This window comes from Coffea eugenioides, unplaced genomic scaffold (genome assembly GCF_003713205.1).
Source record: "Coffea eugenioides isolate CCC68of unplaced genomic scaffold, Ceug_1.0 ScVebR1_3143;HRSCAF=4300, whole genome shotgun sequence".
NCBI classification, from domain to species: domain Eukaryota; kingdom Viridiplantae; phylum Streptophyta; class Magnoliopsida; order Gentianales; family Rubiaceae; genus Coffea; species Coffea eugenioides.
In genome coordinates, this window is record NW_020863693.1 from 1 (window position 1) to 16,290 (window position 16,290).

General features: G+C 41.7%; 2 protein-coding genes across 2 annotated transcripts; both read right to left on the reverse strand.

The window, feature by feature from the left end:
• Window positions 1–2,889: 2,889 nt before the first annotated feature.
• LOC113757587 (inactive leucine-rich repeat receptor-like serine/threonine-protein kinase At1g60630) lies at window positions 2,890–4,943 on the reverse strand (the record flags this gene model as incomplete). The annotated part of the gene is made up of 2 exons (XM_027300771.1): window positions 3,270–4,943; window positions 2,890–3,166 (listed from the first exon to the last, which is right to left on the reverse strand). Coding segments are annotated over exons 1-2 (1,401 nt in total), but the record flags the coding sequence as incomplete, so codon positions are not given.
• A 4,385-nt stretch (window positions 4,944–9,328) lies between these two features.
• On the reverse strand, window positions 9,329–14,419 carry LOC113757588. Its single transcript, XM_027300772.1, has 4 exons — window positions 12,978–14,419; window positions 11,918–12,847; window positions 10,761–11,819; window positions 9,329–10,697 (listed from the first exon to the last, which is right to left on the reverse strand). The coding sequence occupies exons 1-4, from the start codon at window positions 14,417–14,419 to the stop codon at window positions 9,329–9,331; spliced, it is 4,800 nt and encodes a 1,599-aa protein (XP_027156573.1).
• Between the last annotated feature and the right edge of the window lie 1,871 nt (window positions 14,420–16,290).

The following is a 16,290-nucleotide window of genomic DNA, read 5'->3' on the forward strand; positions in this document are numbered from 1 at the left end:
AGTAGCTCTCATTGTAGTTCCTTCATGAACGATGAAAATCAAGGGGCTCAAAGTCAAATTTTGAGTAAAATTAAGGCTGTTCATTTGATTCATGCTTCTAAACTAAAGCAGGGAAATACCACCTTTTAAGTGGACTCCAAATATAGTTCTTTTTTTTTTTATAATGATAGACTAATATAGTTCTTGAATTCTCAAAATCAAAGTCCAAGTAAAATTATGGCTGTTCATTGGTTCATGCTTTTAAACTAAAGCAGGGAATTATCCACCTTTTAAGTGGGGTCATAAGTACTTCACACAGAGGCATCATAGACAAATATTATTGTAATCAACTGTTTCTTTGCACACACAAGACAAAAAAGTCTCGCTACTTTTGTGCAGTACATTTTGTTATTGAGTTTCTAGGTCTTAATGCTTTATTGATGCAACTAACAAAGACTTAACAGAGGTGCAAATTGATCAGACTTTCGAACATGGATCAAAGTTAATTTTAAACATACCTTCAAATATCTCTGGCCTCCTCAGGAGCCAAAATCAAATTGATTTGAGAGTCCTTATGTGAGTGTGCACAATTGATTGTAGTCAATCTAACTTCTTCTTCTTTTTTCCCTTTTTGGGAGTTTGGTTTCTTTTTTTTTCAAGTAAAGCAACTAGGACTATTTCAAGTCAACTGGAATTTGAATTAATTTTGACTGTTTAATATGCCTTCTGTCTTATCATAGAGTAATCTTTGTTCATCTAGCTTAGTCTTAGCAGTAGACTCGTAACTTTAACTCAAAAGTTGATCCCAGTAGGTATGAGAAAATATCTAATAGGAGTAACGCCCATCTCCTTTTAATCCGGTACAGTGAAACTTATATATAAATGAAAAATCAAAAAAGAACCTGAAGATTTTGAAGCATTCTTAAGACTGAACTGCACCTAACCCTTGAGTGATGCCTAAAGGTTACTTAAACTGATTCCCAAAATTTTCTTCTTCCTCCACATCTTTCTTAGGGTACTTTCTATATCCTTTGTACCTGAATTTTTCCTACCTAGAATTATCAAACAAGTCATCAAGATACCAACAACTTGGTGCTGCATAACCTGAATAGAAAGAAAGTATATCATTCGTGAGACGGAATTTTCTGTATCCAATCTAACTAACATTGGAAAAAGCCCTTGTGCCTCAACTATATGTTTGACTTTTAGATCTTGAACCTGAATCTTTGTATTTCCTTCCCTATTAAAACTTCAGAACTTCCCAGAAACACATGAAGTGTATGTGTGACATATTAGTTCAACACATAAGTCTATATTTAAGCTCAGATGAACTTTTGTGGAGATCATATTGGCAGAAAGTTAATCCATATGATCATTACATTTTTGTAAAAGAATTATTTCAGATTGTTGCTCTTTAATCACTATTATTCAGTTATTGCAGCTATTTAAGTCACTGGTCATAGTCTACTTTTGATTTTAAAAAGAAAAAGGTCAGTAAGTAAATCAAGTCTTCCTGTCAATGTATGACACATATGCACACAAGAACAATTTTGTTGATATATCAATGTGGTTTCAGAAAAAAAAAAGCCCTAAAGAACTAAAATAGCTCAAGGGTAAAAGACTAAAAGATGAAATTATGTACCAAGAAGATCCTTTTGTCAATGTTCACTCTCCTACCAAGTTGCTATCCATCTTGGGATGCACCCTCAAAAAATCAGGCCAAACTCCCCTCCATTTTATCGGAGAAAATGCTCTCAATTACACCCAAATGAAATGATTTTGAACCATATGTGACTATCAAAAGTAATTCATCATGTGCTTGATTTCTTATAAAAGTTATACAAAAGATTGAAATAAATTTGATTAAGTGTTACCACTAGTTGAATCATTAACAATTCATGATACCTATGACCCATATTTTTCACCATCAAAATCTTTCATTGCAAATTGAATGATAAAACATTCTCAAATGGGTATTATTTTTAAGTATGCTTAAGTACTGAATATTGACATAATTGGTGATTTTCAAAATTTGTTTTCTATTTATATATGAGTAAATGAACAGATAATTGGAGAAAATAGTAACGAGATGCTCAACCCTCAAAACTCACCCTTGCAAATCCAAAGAGAGAGAGGCCTATATAGTTCCAGGTACTAAAATGGAAAAAGAAAATTCACAGTAATAGTCTATGTAATTTTAAAAGGATTAATCTTTCCTACACTGACAGTGTATACACTATCAGCGTTGGATGAATAACAACTATGCAAAATTTGAATTTGAAATTCAACTTTTGCACACATGTCATGAATCCAACGATGATAGTATATACACCGTCAATGTAGGAAAGATTTACTCATTTTAAAATCCAAATAGAAGTATTTATGATTTTGAGATATATAAAAAATGTCAAGACACAATTTATATCTTACACAAAAAAAATTATTGTGGATTTTTTCCTTTATTTTTCCTTCCTTTTCTTGTTGTTATTTGAATATATTGATTCTCCTTCCAGTGACAATGAAATACATTTTCTACACGAACAGGTCTAAATTCATGCCACGTGTTCTGGTCTAAATTAATATGACTTATGGCACTTCTAAACCCCCTCATATAGACAGCATATGAAACATTAATTCCATAATAGTGACTATCTAGCACTAATGTCTACAACGGTAGGCAGAACCTTGATATTGAAAGATCACCAAATCAAGAATCCATTTATCATAAAAGCACTAAAATATCGCAATATACCAACTTCAAGCCAAAAAAGACAAAATGTTGCAATATAAATTCGAAAAGCGATTAATGCATTCACAAGACTATCATAATTAATTATCACAATAATTAGTAATAATTAATGAACTATAAATTAATTATTAGTTAGTCAAATAATTAGTGAACTCTAATACTGGAAGTTTAGTGACCGACGAAAACTGCGTACCGTGGATGAGCGAGAAGAGACTGCCGTTGGGGAAATAATCATATACAAGCAGACGTTCCTCCTTAGCCTGGAAATAAGCTCTAAGCGGGACCAGATTCGGGTGCCTCAGCCGTCCGATAACTTCCACGTGTCTCCGAAACTCCTCAATCCTAGGATATCTAGCCTCCTTCAGCCTTTTAACGGTCACGATGTATCCGGACTCCATCACAGCTTTGTACGTGCTTCCTATCGTACCTCTCCCCAACCTCAATCCTAGGATATCTAGCCTCCTTCAGCCTTTTAACGGTCACGATGTATCCGGACTCCATCACAGCTTTGTACGTGCTTCCTATCGTACCTCTCCCCAACGTCTCCGCCGATGCCTTCAATAAATCCTCCAAGCTATAATTCATTTGCTGATCCCCTGGTCCGCAGAACACCAGAGTCCCTAGTCCTTCACCGCCCTGATCCCATGAAAATGCACCTTGTTTCCCCCCTCCTCCAAGATCATCATGATGATCATCACCCCTACCCCCATTGCCCCCTGCTTCTCCCTCCCCTTCGTCCATGCTTTTACTCTTGATGTCCTTTGTCTTCTTAGCTCTACCCTTAAAACAAACAATCAAAGCTGCTACACTAATACAGACTAATAAAATCCCACCAAGAATGCTGGGAACAAGGATCAAAATAAGCTTCTTTTTCCTTCTATGGTTTTCTTGACTTTTTGGGATTATTGGGTATGAAGGACTAATGGAGGGACCAGGAGTATTGGAAGGAGTACATTGTTTATGAATTTGTTCGCCGCATAAATCAACATTGTTGGAAAATGAGGACTCATTGAAATAAACCAAGGAAGAGTGAGCCGGGATTTCGCCGGAGAGATTGTTGTTTGAGACGTTAAAGAATTTCAAGCTAGTTTGATTGAATGGAGGGATTTCACCGGTTAAGAGATTGTTTTCTAAATAGAGTACATGCAATTTTGGAAGTCTGAGTAGTGATTCCGGGATGTTATCGGATATTTTGTTGTTGGCCAGAACTACCACTTTGAGGCGGTGCAGAAGCGATAGGGAGGACGGGAAGCTGCCGGAAAAGTTGTTGTTGTTGAGGTACAACGATTTGAGGTTCACTAGGCCGGAAAGATTTGGGATTTGGCCAGAAATGGAGTTGTCTTTGAAGCTTAAAACTCGAAGCTGATCTAATTGGTTCATGCTGTTTTCTTCTAATATACCTGTTAAATTTAGCCTCTCCACCACCAGCTTCGTGACCCTCCCATTCTTGCACTCTCTGACTCCTTGCCAGTAGCATACATTAGGCACAAATTCTCTACCCCATTGAAGAACGTTGGTTGGGTCTATTGATGATTTTAAGGCCAAAAGCGCCTCAGCATCGCTTGATCTTGCTTGGAGAAAACTAAGGGAGAGGAATGATAAGAAAATTAGCAACAGGTTAAAATCTGAGTACCTTGAGAAAATGGAGGCATATGAATACTGCATTTTGACTGCTGGCTGCTCTTGTTCTTGAACATCAGGGGAAAAGATTGTCGAGCAAATCTGAGAAGCTAAAAGATCCAAGAGGCATGACCCTTTTTGGGATTAGATTTGAATTTTCCATGATCAAGTGGAGAATCACCAATACCAAAAAGTTCAGATCTAGGGAAAGCAGATTCAAGAAACAGTAGTGCAGCAGAAGAAGCAGAAATGGAGCGTGCTGGACTGAGAATGTATGGGGTTGGGGTCGGGGCTGAAGAAGGTGCCAATAAAGTGAAGAGGAAGGCGCCAATTAGTAGTGTCATTATCAGGGGCTGAGTTTTGACCAAATTAACGTGACAAAAACAGTTGGTTTGGTATTTCTCCCCCTTTTGTTGAAGGGAATTAATTTTGGGCCACGAGTTAAGCACTGGTGCAATTTATGGGAATGCATCTACTCACTGTGGAAGGAATTGAAAACACCATGAAGTGAAGTAGCTAATGCTGCTTCTGATTCTGGCAAAAGTGTACAGGACAGAGCGTGACAGAAGCGGTGAGAGTGAGACTATTGTGACAGACTGAGAAGGAAAGAGAACAATGAACATTTGCTGCTGGAGAAGTGAAGTTTCCAATTACTCTTTGGATTCAGGAGTACTAAGTACTCGGTGTTAAATTGCTTGTAACTTGCTAAGGCAATACCCTGTTAATATAGCTGTAATTTATGGTGCTTGTCTGTTCACTTGAACTATATTTTATTTTTCAATAGGTACGTATTGAGCACTGGATAATACATTCAATGAATATCAAATTGGTATTTGAATGTACGTATTTATAATTAAGGTCCAGTTAATAAAGAAGACTGAAGATTACGACATCACAAAATGATAGATACAGACATGAAAATCCCTGCAATAAAAGGAGGGGGTCATCTTTCATTTTGTTTCTATCGTACAAGTGATACATCGTAATGGTATAATTTTTCCTTATAATTTTCTATTTTTAGTTTTATTTTTTTAAGGAGTTAACTCCTAAAAGTGAAACGTCTTCTAACAAATGTTTATCAGGTACACGTGATATAGATAAATTATAGAATACACTAGTTGCAACAAAAATATGTGTTATGGTATATGGGCAGTTAGGCATGTGATAAATTCACTTTTATTTTAGCCATTTTAATAAAAAATAGGAGTCGCCACTTGGTATTGATTTAAGGTGTACTTAAGGTATACCAAGTTACCTAAAATGAATTTTAAATAAAAAGTAGAGAAAACCCCTTTTAAACGACTCCAAGTTTTCGAAAATCAAGAGAAAATGGCTCGAGAGTCACGGTTGAAGAAAGGGAAGGTAAGGATAAAATCCAAGGCACCCTTTCAACTTAGTCAAGACTAGTTGCGTGATTTAGTTGGAAAATTTTCTTAGTTTAACTTATAAAACTTATCACATTTGGATGTTACTATATGAATGACCTAATGGTTATTGGAAGGGTCAATATGTCTCTTCGAATTTTAGTTGGTGCAAATTGCATTAATTGTGATGCCCAAAGTGATTTTTTGAAGAAGTCACGAATATGCAACATGAGACTTGAAAAAATAGACAAAATTATAATATACAAATATACGTGACCTAAAAGAGAGGGATACAACATAACGGGTACGAGAGCTAAGATTCGTGACTCAATTTTTCCTTTTATAGAGGGAATATGAGCATGCTAAGGCTAAGAAGCCATACTCGTCCATATCCCATATTTAAAGGGTACTCCCTAACCTAATCAACCAAATGCACTAACCTATTTCTAATTTTTCTTACATGAAATACAAGTTTAAATGTCATGTTTCACACGTAGGGATAAGGGATATACATATACAGGAAATATCATGCAAAAATGATAAATATCTTAAAAAGTAGAAAATATGCATGAAATGTAGTGATTTGTCACACAAACATGATCTAGAGTGTGGACAGTCCCTAAGGGTCTAGCGTTGGACTAGCCCATGTCTATAAGCTCTCACTAGCATTGGACTAGTGAGAAATCGAAACAAATGGCCACAAATAGCGTTGGATTAGTGTGGTGATGTCATGCATTTATTATAATTAAATAAATCATATAAAACATAATAAAAGCAAGTAAACACATAAATCACATAGAGCACATAGCACATAAGCATGATATCTAGATGCAAAGATTTTAAGAAAGCGAGTAAACACATAAGCACCAAGCATGCAAACATATAAACAAATAAAAGCAAATAGAGACCTAACTATTATATTCGGAGGCCCTAACTACAATCTAAAGGGGTAAAGAATAAAATAATAACCTAACTATTACAATTTGGCATTTAATTGCCTCCCAAATAATCAAAAATTAAATTAAAATAAATATACAAAATTAAAAACAAATAAAGTGAATAAATAAATAAAAAAAATTTAAAAAATTCAAACAACATGCAATTACAGACATAAAATCACATAGGAGCACATAGGATTTTTAAATAATAAAAGAAAATACCTCCCCTTGAAGTAGTAGCTAATTGGGTTTGGATTTATCCTATTTAAAGCTCCAAAAATCAACAAAGTAGTCAACATACCAATTTAATTAACAAATAAAAGCAACAATATGTAAAGAAATGGAAATAATCATGAAATTGAACAATTAAAGCATTTAAATGAAAGTAAATAACCTATATTCAAGAAATTAAAACAAGCAAGGACCTAATTGAAACAATTATAAAATTTTTAAGGGTCAAATTATTATTATTGCTAAGATTAGAGGTCGAAAATAAAGTTCTAGGAAAAACTAATTAAACTCTAATTATCTCCTAAGACTAGAGAATAAACTTACTTAAAATATGGTTAGAACATAAAAAGAACGTTTGAATTTCCAAAGGGTAAAATTGATTATTTTTCCATATTTTTGGGCCATAGCAGAATTATTTAAAAATATAGGGGTCAAAAACGCAATTTTGGAAACTTTTCATGCATCTCCTTCGAAGGAGAGCTTCTCCAACTTTCTGGAGAAATTTCTAAAATTATGATGAATTTTAAAAAAATTCTACAAAAGTGGCATTTTGGGTATGGGATTCCGTCCAAGGGGTCTTCGCATTTAGCAAATGCGAGTTCCCTGAGCTCGCATTTGCTGAATGCGAAGTCTCCTTGAATTTTCGACCAACGAAATCCAAAAAAAAAAAAAAAAACCAGACCTCGCATCTCTTAAATGTGAGGTCACTGAGATGCGAGGTCAGTGAAAAGAAACAGAGCATAGCCATATCTTTTATGCTGTTTCTGAACAATAGAGCATAGCCACGAATTTGACAGCCATTTGCCAAGTGAAAAGAAAATGTGCAGCCCAAATGGGACACAAAATTGGTTGGGGAGTCCTGTTGAGGTAGTAAAAGTGGCAAATTGGGAAGAGGGGAGAGAGGCGCTGCTGGCTAGCTTGGCAGAAACGGGTTCCAAACAGGGTTGAAGCTCTACAATGGCGGAGAGCTTCCAACGAGAAAGATGTGAGGGATTCCGTCTGCCGATCCTGGAAGCTGCAATTCTGTTGTCTAGCTCAGCAAAAGAGAAGAAAGAGTGAGCTGGATGGAGATACTGAGCTTCAATTTCTATCGGTTAGGAGACAGATTTGAATGCCTATTGTTTAGGTCTCTCTACGTTGATTGGTGTTTGTATAGCATTGGAAGTGAATTGTTGGGTCATTTTTTGCAGAAAGGCCAAAGAAGAAAAATTGAGAAGAGAAGGATTCATCAGCGGATGTTCTGACAAAGCAAGTGGTTCAAGCCGAGGTTAAATTGAATCACCGCTTTTGGGGACATTTCAGATTCAGTACCTCGCATTCGAGAAATGCGAGGTACCTGAGCTCGCATCTGATGAATGCGAGCTTGGTAAGTTCGCATTTGCCAAATGCGAGCTTCAATGCTATTTTTTACTTTTTCCCTAAACCTTTCTTTTTTTGGTGAAACACTGACAGTCTTTGAACTCGCATTTGTGAAATGCGAAGTCTTTGAACTCGTATTTCACAAATGCGAAGATCATACTCTTAGAACTAGCTTCAAAAATTACCCCCTTGTAGAACAACTTTTTTTTCATAACAATTTAAGAATTTACTCAACTTTCTGATGCTTTGAAATTTTAGCAAACCTCATGCGGCAATCGTTAACGGCAATCTTAAACAAGAAAACAGCCTCAAATTCCCGTTAAACTCCATAAACTTATCATCAAGTTACCAGATTGAGGACACAAAAGAAAGGAAAATCTGTAATGTGGGGAAAATCTGTAATGCAGATTCCAGATTCTTTTTTTTTTCTTTTTTTAAGAAAAGATACTACTATTATTTATTATAAAGGCCTGAAACCAAGCATACACACGAGAAAACAGATGAGACAACATCTATGAGTGCCTCACCACCCGCCTACGAAACGTTGGAAAGCCCAACCTATCCATCCTAAGGTCCCCCCTGACTAATCGGGGCAGATCCGCAAAAGCAGTAAAGACCTGCCTTAACTCAGAATCAACCCCATAGTTTGCCAGACGATCAGCCGGTGAGTTCGCTTCCCTATAACAATGCGTGACAGAATGAAAACAGTGACGAAATTGGAGGAGAACGTCCAGCTCCCGCTGCAACTGCCAAGGGCATGCACTATCCCCCTGCACGATCTGAATCAACGTCAACGAGTCCGCCTCAACATGTAACTGTTGGAACCCTCGATCCATACAATGCTTTATTCCCACAAGCAACCCGCGCAGCTCTGCATGCAGGCTACTCATCGTACCAAAAAACTCGGAATAGCCGAAGACAAAATTCCCATGACAGTCCCTTACAACCCAGCCCCCTCCACTCACCCACGGGTTCCTCCGAGAACACCCATCGGAGTTCAACTTCCACCCCCCTGGCGGCTGAATCCAGCGGACGGGCTGAATGCTCACTCGCGGTCGACATGACGCTATCTGTTGAAATAACTCTTCCTACGAGGATGTAAACCGCACCCATGGAAAACGGGTCCGCAAGAGCTCGCCCAGTAACTGAACGATCCGAGTCACAGTTGCCCTAATCTTCAGTCGTTGTCCTTCAAACACACCCCTATTCAGCGCTCTCCATAATTCCCAGCAAACCACCGCGGGGAGGATCCTATATAAACATTTCAAGACTTCCGTATTTCCGCTCCGAATCCACCAAAGCCAAATCATATGCCGCGCCGTATATATCGGCCCCATTTCCCCCGGCCGCATCTCGAAATGACGCCAGACTCGTTTTGCCCCCTCTCCAGCACAAAAAATGTGATCTAAGTCCTCCACCCTGGGTTCTAGACAACACCAGCAGCGAGAAGGGCCCTGAACCCCAGCCCCCCTTAGTCTGTCCATGGTAGGGAGCCTGTGTTGCATCAGCCTCAGCATGAAGAAAGAGATTTTTAGTGGAATACACTGGTGCCAGATGGCTGCCGCACTCCACGATCGGTGACCACCTTGCCGGACGAGGGAATAAGCTGATTCCGTGGAGAAACTGCCAGATGGAGTCAAAGCCCAAACCATTCTATCAGGATCCTGAAATGTCGGTGGGTCCATAGCAAGGACGTTCGCCACCGAACCTGCATCCAAATACTGATTAAGCATGACAATGTTCCAAGCCCCGCAGTCAACAAAATCAGCAACCAGGTGGTCATGGAAGATCTCCACCTTCTGACATAACGCACCAGTCCCCAACCAATTATCATGCCAGAAGTCCATCAAACCCGCATTAACAACCCAACTGATGCTGTCCTCCGCCACCTGCTGTACTGAACTTATTCTCTTCCATGTGAGGGATCCCCGCTGGCTTGCTTCTGCCAGGCAAGGATGCAAACCCGCGCAATATTTCCCTGCCATGAACTCTGCCCAGAGTGACGCCTGTTGCCTGAAATTCCACCAAAGCTTAACCGAGAACGAGTCGTGCACATCTTTCAGCCCACGCAAGCCAATCCATCCCTCCTCTCGCGGCCTACACAATGCCTCCCACCGAATCCAGTGAAACCTAGTCCCAAAGCCAGACGTCCCCCACAGGAAATCGGCGAACACCCTTTCCAATGCCACAATGACCCCCTTTGGTGGAGAAGCGGCTGTGAGTAAGTGAACGGGCATTGAGGCTAACACACTCTGAATTAGCACCACCCGACCTCCCACAGATAAAAGTTTATGCTTCCATGATAAGATCCGAGCCACCACCGCATTGTAGACGTCCGCAAAGTAGATCTTCTTCCTCCGTCCCACGTACAAAGGACAACCTAGGTACTTAACCGGAAACGGCCGCCTCTGAAATCCTAGCACCTGGCCAATCACTGCTGCCTTCGGTGCCGGAAACCTTGGATGAGTCAAGAAGCAGCTTTTCTGTGAATTAATCCGCTAACCCGATGTAATGCAATACCCTTCCAGGACCCTCTTAATCAGATTTAACGAGGACCGCGCACCACTGGAGAAAATGATAACATCATCTGCGTACGCCAAGTGCGTTATAACAGGGCACCGAGGAGGGACCTTAAAAGGAACAAACTGTCGCTGGCTGGCCACCGTATTCAAGGTGCGAGATAGCACCTCAGCGCCGAGGACAAATAAGGCCGGTGAAATGGGATCCCCTTGCCGGAGGCCCCGTGATGATTTAAAGAATCCTTGAGGTGCGCCGTTGACCAAAACCGAGAACCAGACGTTAGAGACCAGACGCCAAATCATATCAATCCAAGTCTCAGAGAACCCAAAGCGGCGAAGGACCTGTAGCAGAAACGGCCACGAAACTCTATCGTACGCCTTCATCATGTCCAGCTTAATCACCACATTCCCACCCCGATTAGACCTCGTAATGTCTGACACCAACTCCTGAGCAAGTAAAAAGTTATCCGCAATCTGCCTCCCTTTCACAAAACCACTCTGTTGTGGGGATATGAGCCGGGGCAAAATCTTAGCTAGTCTCTCCGAAAGAAGCTTCGAAATGATCTTATTAGCGAAATTACAGAGACTAATAGGCCTAAATTGGGTGAAATCCTGAGGATGTTCCACCTTAGGCAGCAGCACAATCGATGTTGCCATGAAGTTCCTAGGGATTTCAGCCCCACAGAAAAAGCTTACCACTGCCTGATACACGTCCATGGCCACCACCTCCCACGCAAAAGTGAAGAACTTCCCAGTGAACCCATCCGGCCCCGCCGTACTCTCCTCATCTAGGGCAAACACTATGTCCTTAACCTCTTCGAGCCGCGGGATCTCTGTTAGAATAACGTTGTCTTGGGCAGAGACTAAACTCGGAATGTTTTCCAATAAACCAGTTGCCGGGAGAACTGTCTCCGCCGTGAAAAGCTCCTGGAAGAAAGTAACAGCCGCCTCACCAATTCGCGCCTCCTCGTCGAGCCACTCTCCGTCTGACCCCCTCACTCGATGAATCACTGACCGCCGTCTTCTTTCTGCCACTACTGAATGGAAAAACTTCGAGTTTCTATCCCCATCTTGAAGCCACTTAGCACGTGCCTTTTGCAGCCGTCCTCGATCAAACGAGCTCGACGCAATCGTGCCTGGACTTGATTTAGTTCACACCGCAATGCATCCGAAGGGTCCAAGTCATACTTTGTCTCTACATCCACCAACTCGCTCTCAGCGACCCGAACTGTCTCAAAAATATCACCAAACTTAAGCTTAGACCATTGCCTCAGTACCTGCTTCACGGCCCTCAACTTTGATGCCAAAACTTGCATAGGCGACCCACCCACCGGCTGTGCCCAGCATTCACGAACCACCCCTAAAAAATCCTCATGCATGGTCCAAACATTCAAGAAACGAAAAGGCCTTGGTTTATTATCCAGCCGCGTTACCACGGATAACAATAACGGAGCGTGATCCGATGGATCCCTGCCCAAGTGTTGAACCGTGACCTGGTGGGGCATCCCCAATGCAGTCCCATTAAGAAGGAGTCTATCTAAGCGTTTCCAAATCCGAGCCGGACCTGGACGATTATTGCACCAGGTATACCTAGACCCTGAGAACCCTGCATCCACCACTCCTGCTTCGGACATGAAATTGAGGAAATCCACACCCTCCAAAGGTCTAAATGGCAGGCCCCCCCTCTTCTCCTCTCCATTTGTGATCATATTAAAATCCCCCACTAAGAACCACGGATATGACCCCGAGTTATCACTTAATAAGTCATGCCATAAAATCTCCCTTTCGTGTTCCGTACACTTGGCATGAATACAAGACAAATGAATAGGGGTAGGAAATAGATGCGAGCGCACCTGGATAGTCAGATGTTGTGACGACTCCCCGATACACTGACAAGCAAACAAAGACTGATAAAACACCCAAACTGAACCCTCCTGATTAGAGAGGCAGTAGTCCATCCCCAACCGTAGTCTAATGGCAGTGCGATTATCCAAGCCCGTCTTGGGCTCAACAACCACAACTAATTGTAAAGAGTGCAATTTGATTAACTTTCTTAGGCGTGATAGATTAGGGGCATGAGCCACCCCCCTAATATTCCAGAAAAGCACCTTAATCATGAGATACCACAGAAAAGGAATTTGAGGATACAGCACCCCTAGGTCGTAGGGTCCTATCTGAGGGACAAATCGCGCGAGTGCCGCGTCCCTTAGCCACAGACGCCTTCCCCAACCCATCTACCTCTTGTGCAAAACTGCTAGACGATACCACAGGATCAAGATTCAATCCTGCCACTGATGATGATGATCCCTCATGTATCCTCACCATAACACCCCCACCCCTAGGTGATAAGTTTCCAACCTGTCGCTGCACCGCTGCGACTTCGTCCGCCACCCCATCTCCTTTCTCAAGTCGTGCAGTGCAGACCTGTTCTTGCTCCATCGCGGCCCCCCCAGCCCATACCGATCCCATGTTGGCGTCATCTTTCCCAAACAGACCCAGCGTACACCCCACACCCACACCCGCTGCTGGGCCAGTAGCCATCTCCGAGCAGCCCATCTCCAACGCTTGAAGCGTGACAGGCTGCAGCCCCACCCCTGTGACCTGCGGCTGGTGCTCCTCCTGCTGAAGCGTCGCCTCCTCCCCTAGCGAAACCTTCTGTTGCAGCTCCTCCACCCCATGCTGCTGACTTCCAACCGTCCCCTGACCCAGGGAGGACCGCACCTCCGGCCCATTGGGAGCATCTGCTGGGCCTTTTAGCGAGCCCTGCTGCTGCACCTCCTCCTTCTCTCGCCGCTGAGCTCCAGCCGTCCCCTCAGCCCGTGCAGAGGACCTCTCTTCCTGCCCCCGCTGCACATCCCCCAGTTTGGCCCGCTGCCCAATAGAGTGCCGCATTTCCGGATGCAAAATATGGCAATTGTTCTCGCCATGACCCTGGCGGCAGCAGTGAGTGCAATACTGGGGTAAAAACTCTACCTCCAGTTCCTGCCAAAAACCAGCACTGTCTCCATTCCCAATCCATACACGCGACGGTAACGTTCTCAATAGATCCACTTCGACACATACGCGAGCCACACTCGGGCGAGAGACCGCAAGCGTGGCCGCGTCTACCAGCAGAGGCACACCAACACAGGACATGATTTGGAAAAGCACCTCCTTGTGGAAAAAATGCAGTGGGAGTTTCGGAAGTTGGAACCACAGAGGGACAATAGGGGATTCTCTGTCAACATGGAAGCCTGGTGTCCACTTGAAAACACGCATAGGAGCAGAGGCCACGTACCACACCCTCCTGAACCACACTCTATGGAAATCAGCCTCAGTCTGTAGCTGAATCAACACATGCCGCGAATCCAACAAACCCACCGTGGGTATCTCTCTTAGATCCAGCGCTGAGAAGAATTTACGCACCTCCTCCAGTCTCGGCCTACCCCTGGGGAACTTCCCAACTAAAGCAAAACGATAAGGACCAGCCAAGGAGTCCACAGTAGCCTGAGAAAAAAGAATCGCTGGTTCGCCTTTGTGGGTTGCCGTTTCTGCCGCAATGGAAAGCGATGGTTGTGACGCATTCTGTTTGAACAGATCCGAAAAAGACTTACCTTGAAAAGACGAGGAGACTGTATGCGCAGGGGGACGCCCTCCAGCAGGGAGCCGGAGGGCTGCCATGGCTACACCACGCAAGGTGCCGTGAAGACAAAACCCTAGCCGTCAGATTCCGTGATGAACAAAACCCTAGTTTTTTAGTTCCTAGTTTTCCTTAAATCACCATTTATGTATCGATTCCAGATTCATTCATGAAACTTTCTATGAATTTCTGGGCTCATTATCAACTTAAAAGCAACGTGGGGTGACTCCTACACACAAAGTCTCATGACCCACAATAACATAAAATCCAGACGCAATGGTATGAAGTGAAGATCTGAATTAACAGCTTATGTGGAAATAAAGTAAGAGAAAAAGAAAAGATAAAAGAAATAAAATCTGATTCATGGCTTTTATGTGAGCATCAGCTTCTTCCGATTTCATTGAACTTTTCATCAAGCTCTAAATGACTAATGCAAAACCAGAAATCGTCAGAAAAATAGGCATGACAGAGCCATCAAACAAGCATATCAAACCGCAGCCAAGTTCAAGAACTCATGTCCAAATGGGCCTCAATCTTTGTAAAAAAAATGTTAGATTAACAAGGGAAGGAGTCTTGATTTACCTGGGAATGTTTTCACGGTCAAATGGATGTGAGGTTCCCCCAAGAAATGATTGTCGTTTGCTGGAGCGAAGCCCAGAAATTTTGCTGCAGAAATTTCCAGCAAGCTCGTCATTTTGAGCTACGATTTGAGAGGGTTGGAGAGGTCTTTCCCAGATTATTTCTTAATAAGAATTGTTCATGGGTATCCAGAGATAGTGCAGAAAAATAAATTTCACTTTTCGGACCAGAGATTAGGTTGGAATTTGATCGGGAAAGGGCTTGGTTGATCAGCCTGGGCATGGGTTTTGCAGAAAAATTTTTCTGCACTTTTCTGTTTTCTCTCTCGTTTTCTCCTCTGTTTTTCTTCCTGATTTCGCAGATTTCCCCTCCTCCTTCCTTTCTCTTCTCTTTTCCTTTTTCTTCCTTTCTTCCCTTGCTTGTTTCTTCTTCCTCTTCCTGCCTGAAGCTCCTCTAGTTTGTCCCTCTCTATTTCAGATTTCTCTCAATCCCTTTGCAGTCTCCCTCTTTCTTGCTCTCTCCCCAGATTCTTTCCCTTCCTCCTTTTTCCTTTCTTCCTTTTCTTCCTCAGCCCCAAAGCTGTCTTCTTTTTTCCTTCGCAACCTCCCCCTTCTCCTCTCTTTTCCCTTTTTCTCATTTCCCTTCTTTCTTTTTTTCCTCTTGCCCGAAGCCCTCTCTCTTGTTTCTTCCTTGTTCCAGATTTTTTCCACACTCTCCACCTGTCTTGCCACCTAGCCCCTTGCATGTGTTGTGTAAAAAACAAAGACATATGGCTAATACTCACCTAATACACTTAGCTACCATGCATGCCTTCCACCTATTTTGTTTTTTTCTTTTTATTTTGTTTTTCAAAACAAATTTAGGGTAAACAAAATGTAAACTCCTATTTGAAATTGCCTTGCAAATTTTCATTTATTTTGAAGAAATGAAATTTGAAAAGATTAAAAACAAATTTTTGTGAGACTTTTCTTTTTTCAGAAATTTAATGCAAAAAATGTTTTTATTTTATTGATTATTTTTAAAAGAAGATGAACCTTATTCAAAAATAGATAACTATCATTTTGCAAACTTTGGTGTCGCGCCCCACTTTTTGATTCGAGTGATGTGTGTGTGAAGTGTGGTGTGAACGTGTGCAAAATGAAAAGTAAAAAGGCCATGGGACTTTGGAAAGCGACGATTTGGCCAAATGAAATTTTAAAAAGGGTTTTTTAAATATGAAAACGGAGTCGCCACTTGGTATAGATTTGGGGTGTACCAAGTCACCCAAAAAGTGTTTTTAAAAGACAAAGTAGTAAAACCCTTTTTAAAACGACTCCTAGTCCACGTAAGCCAA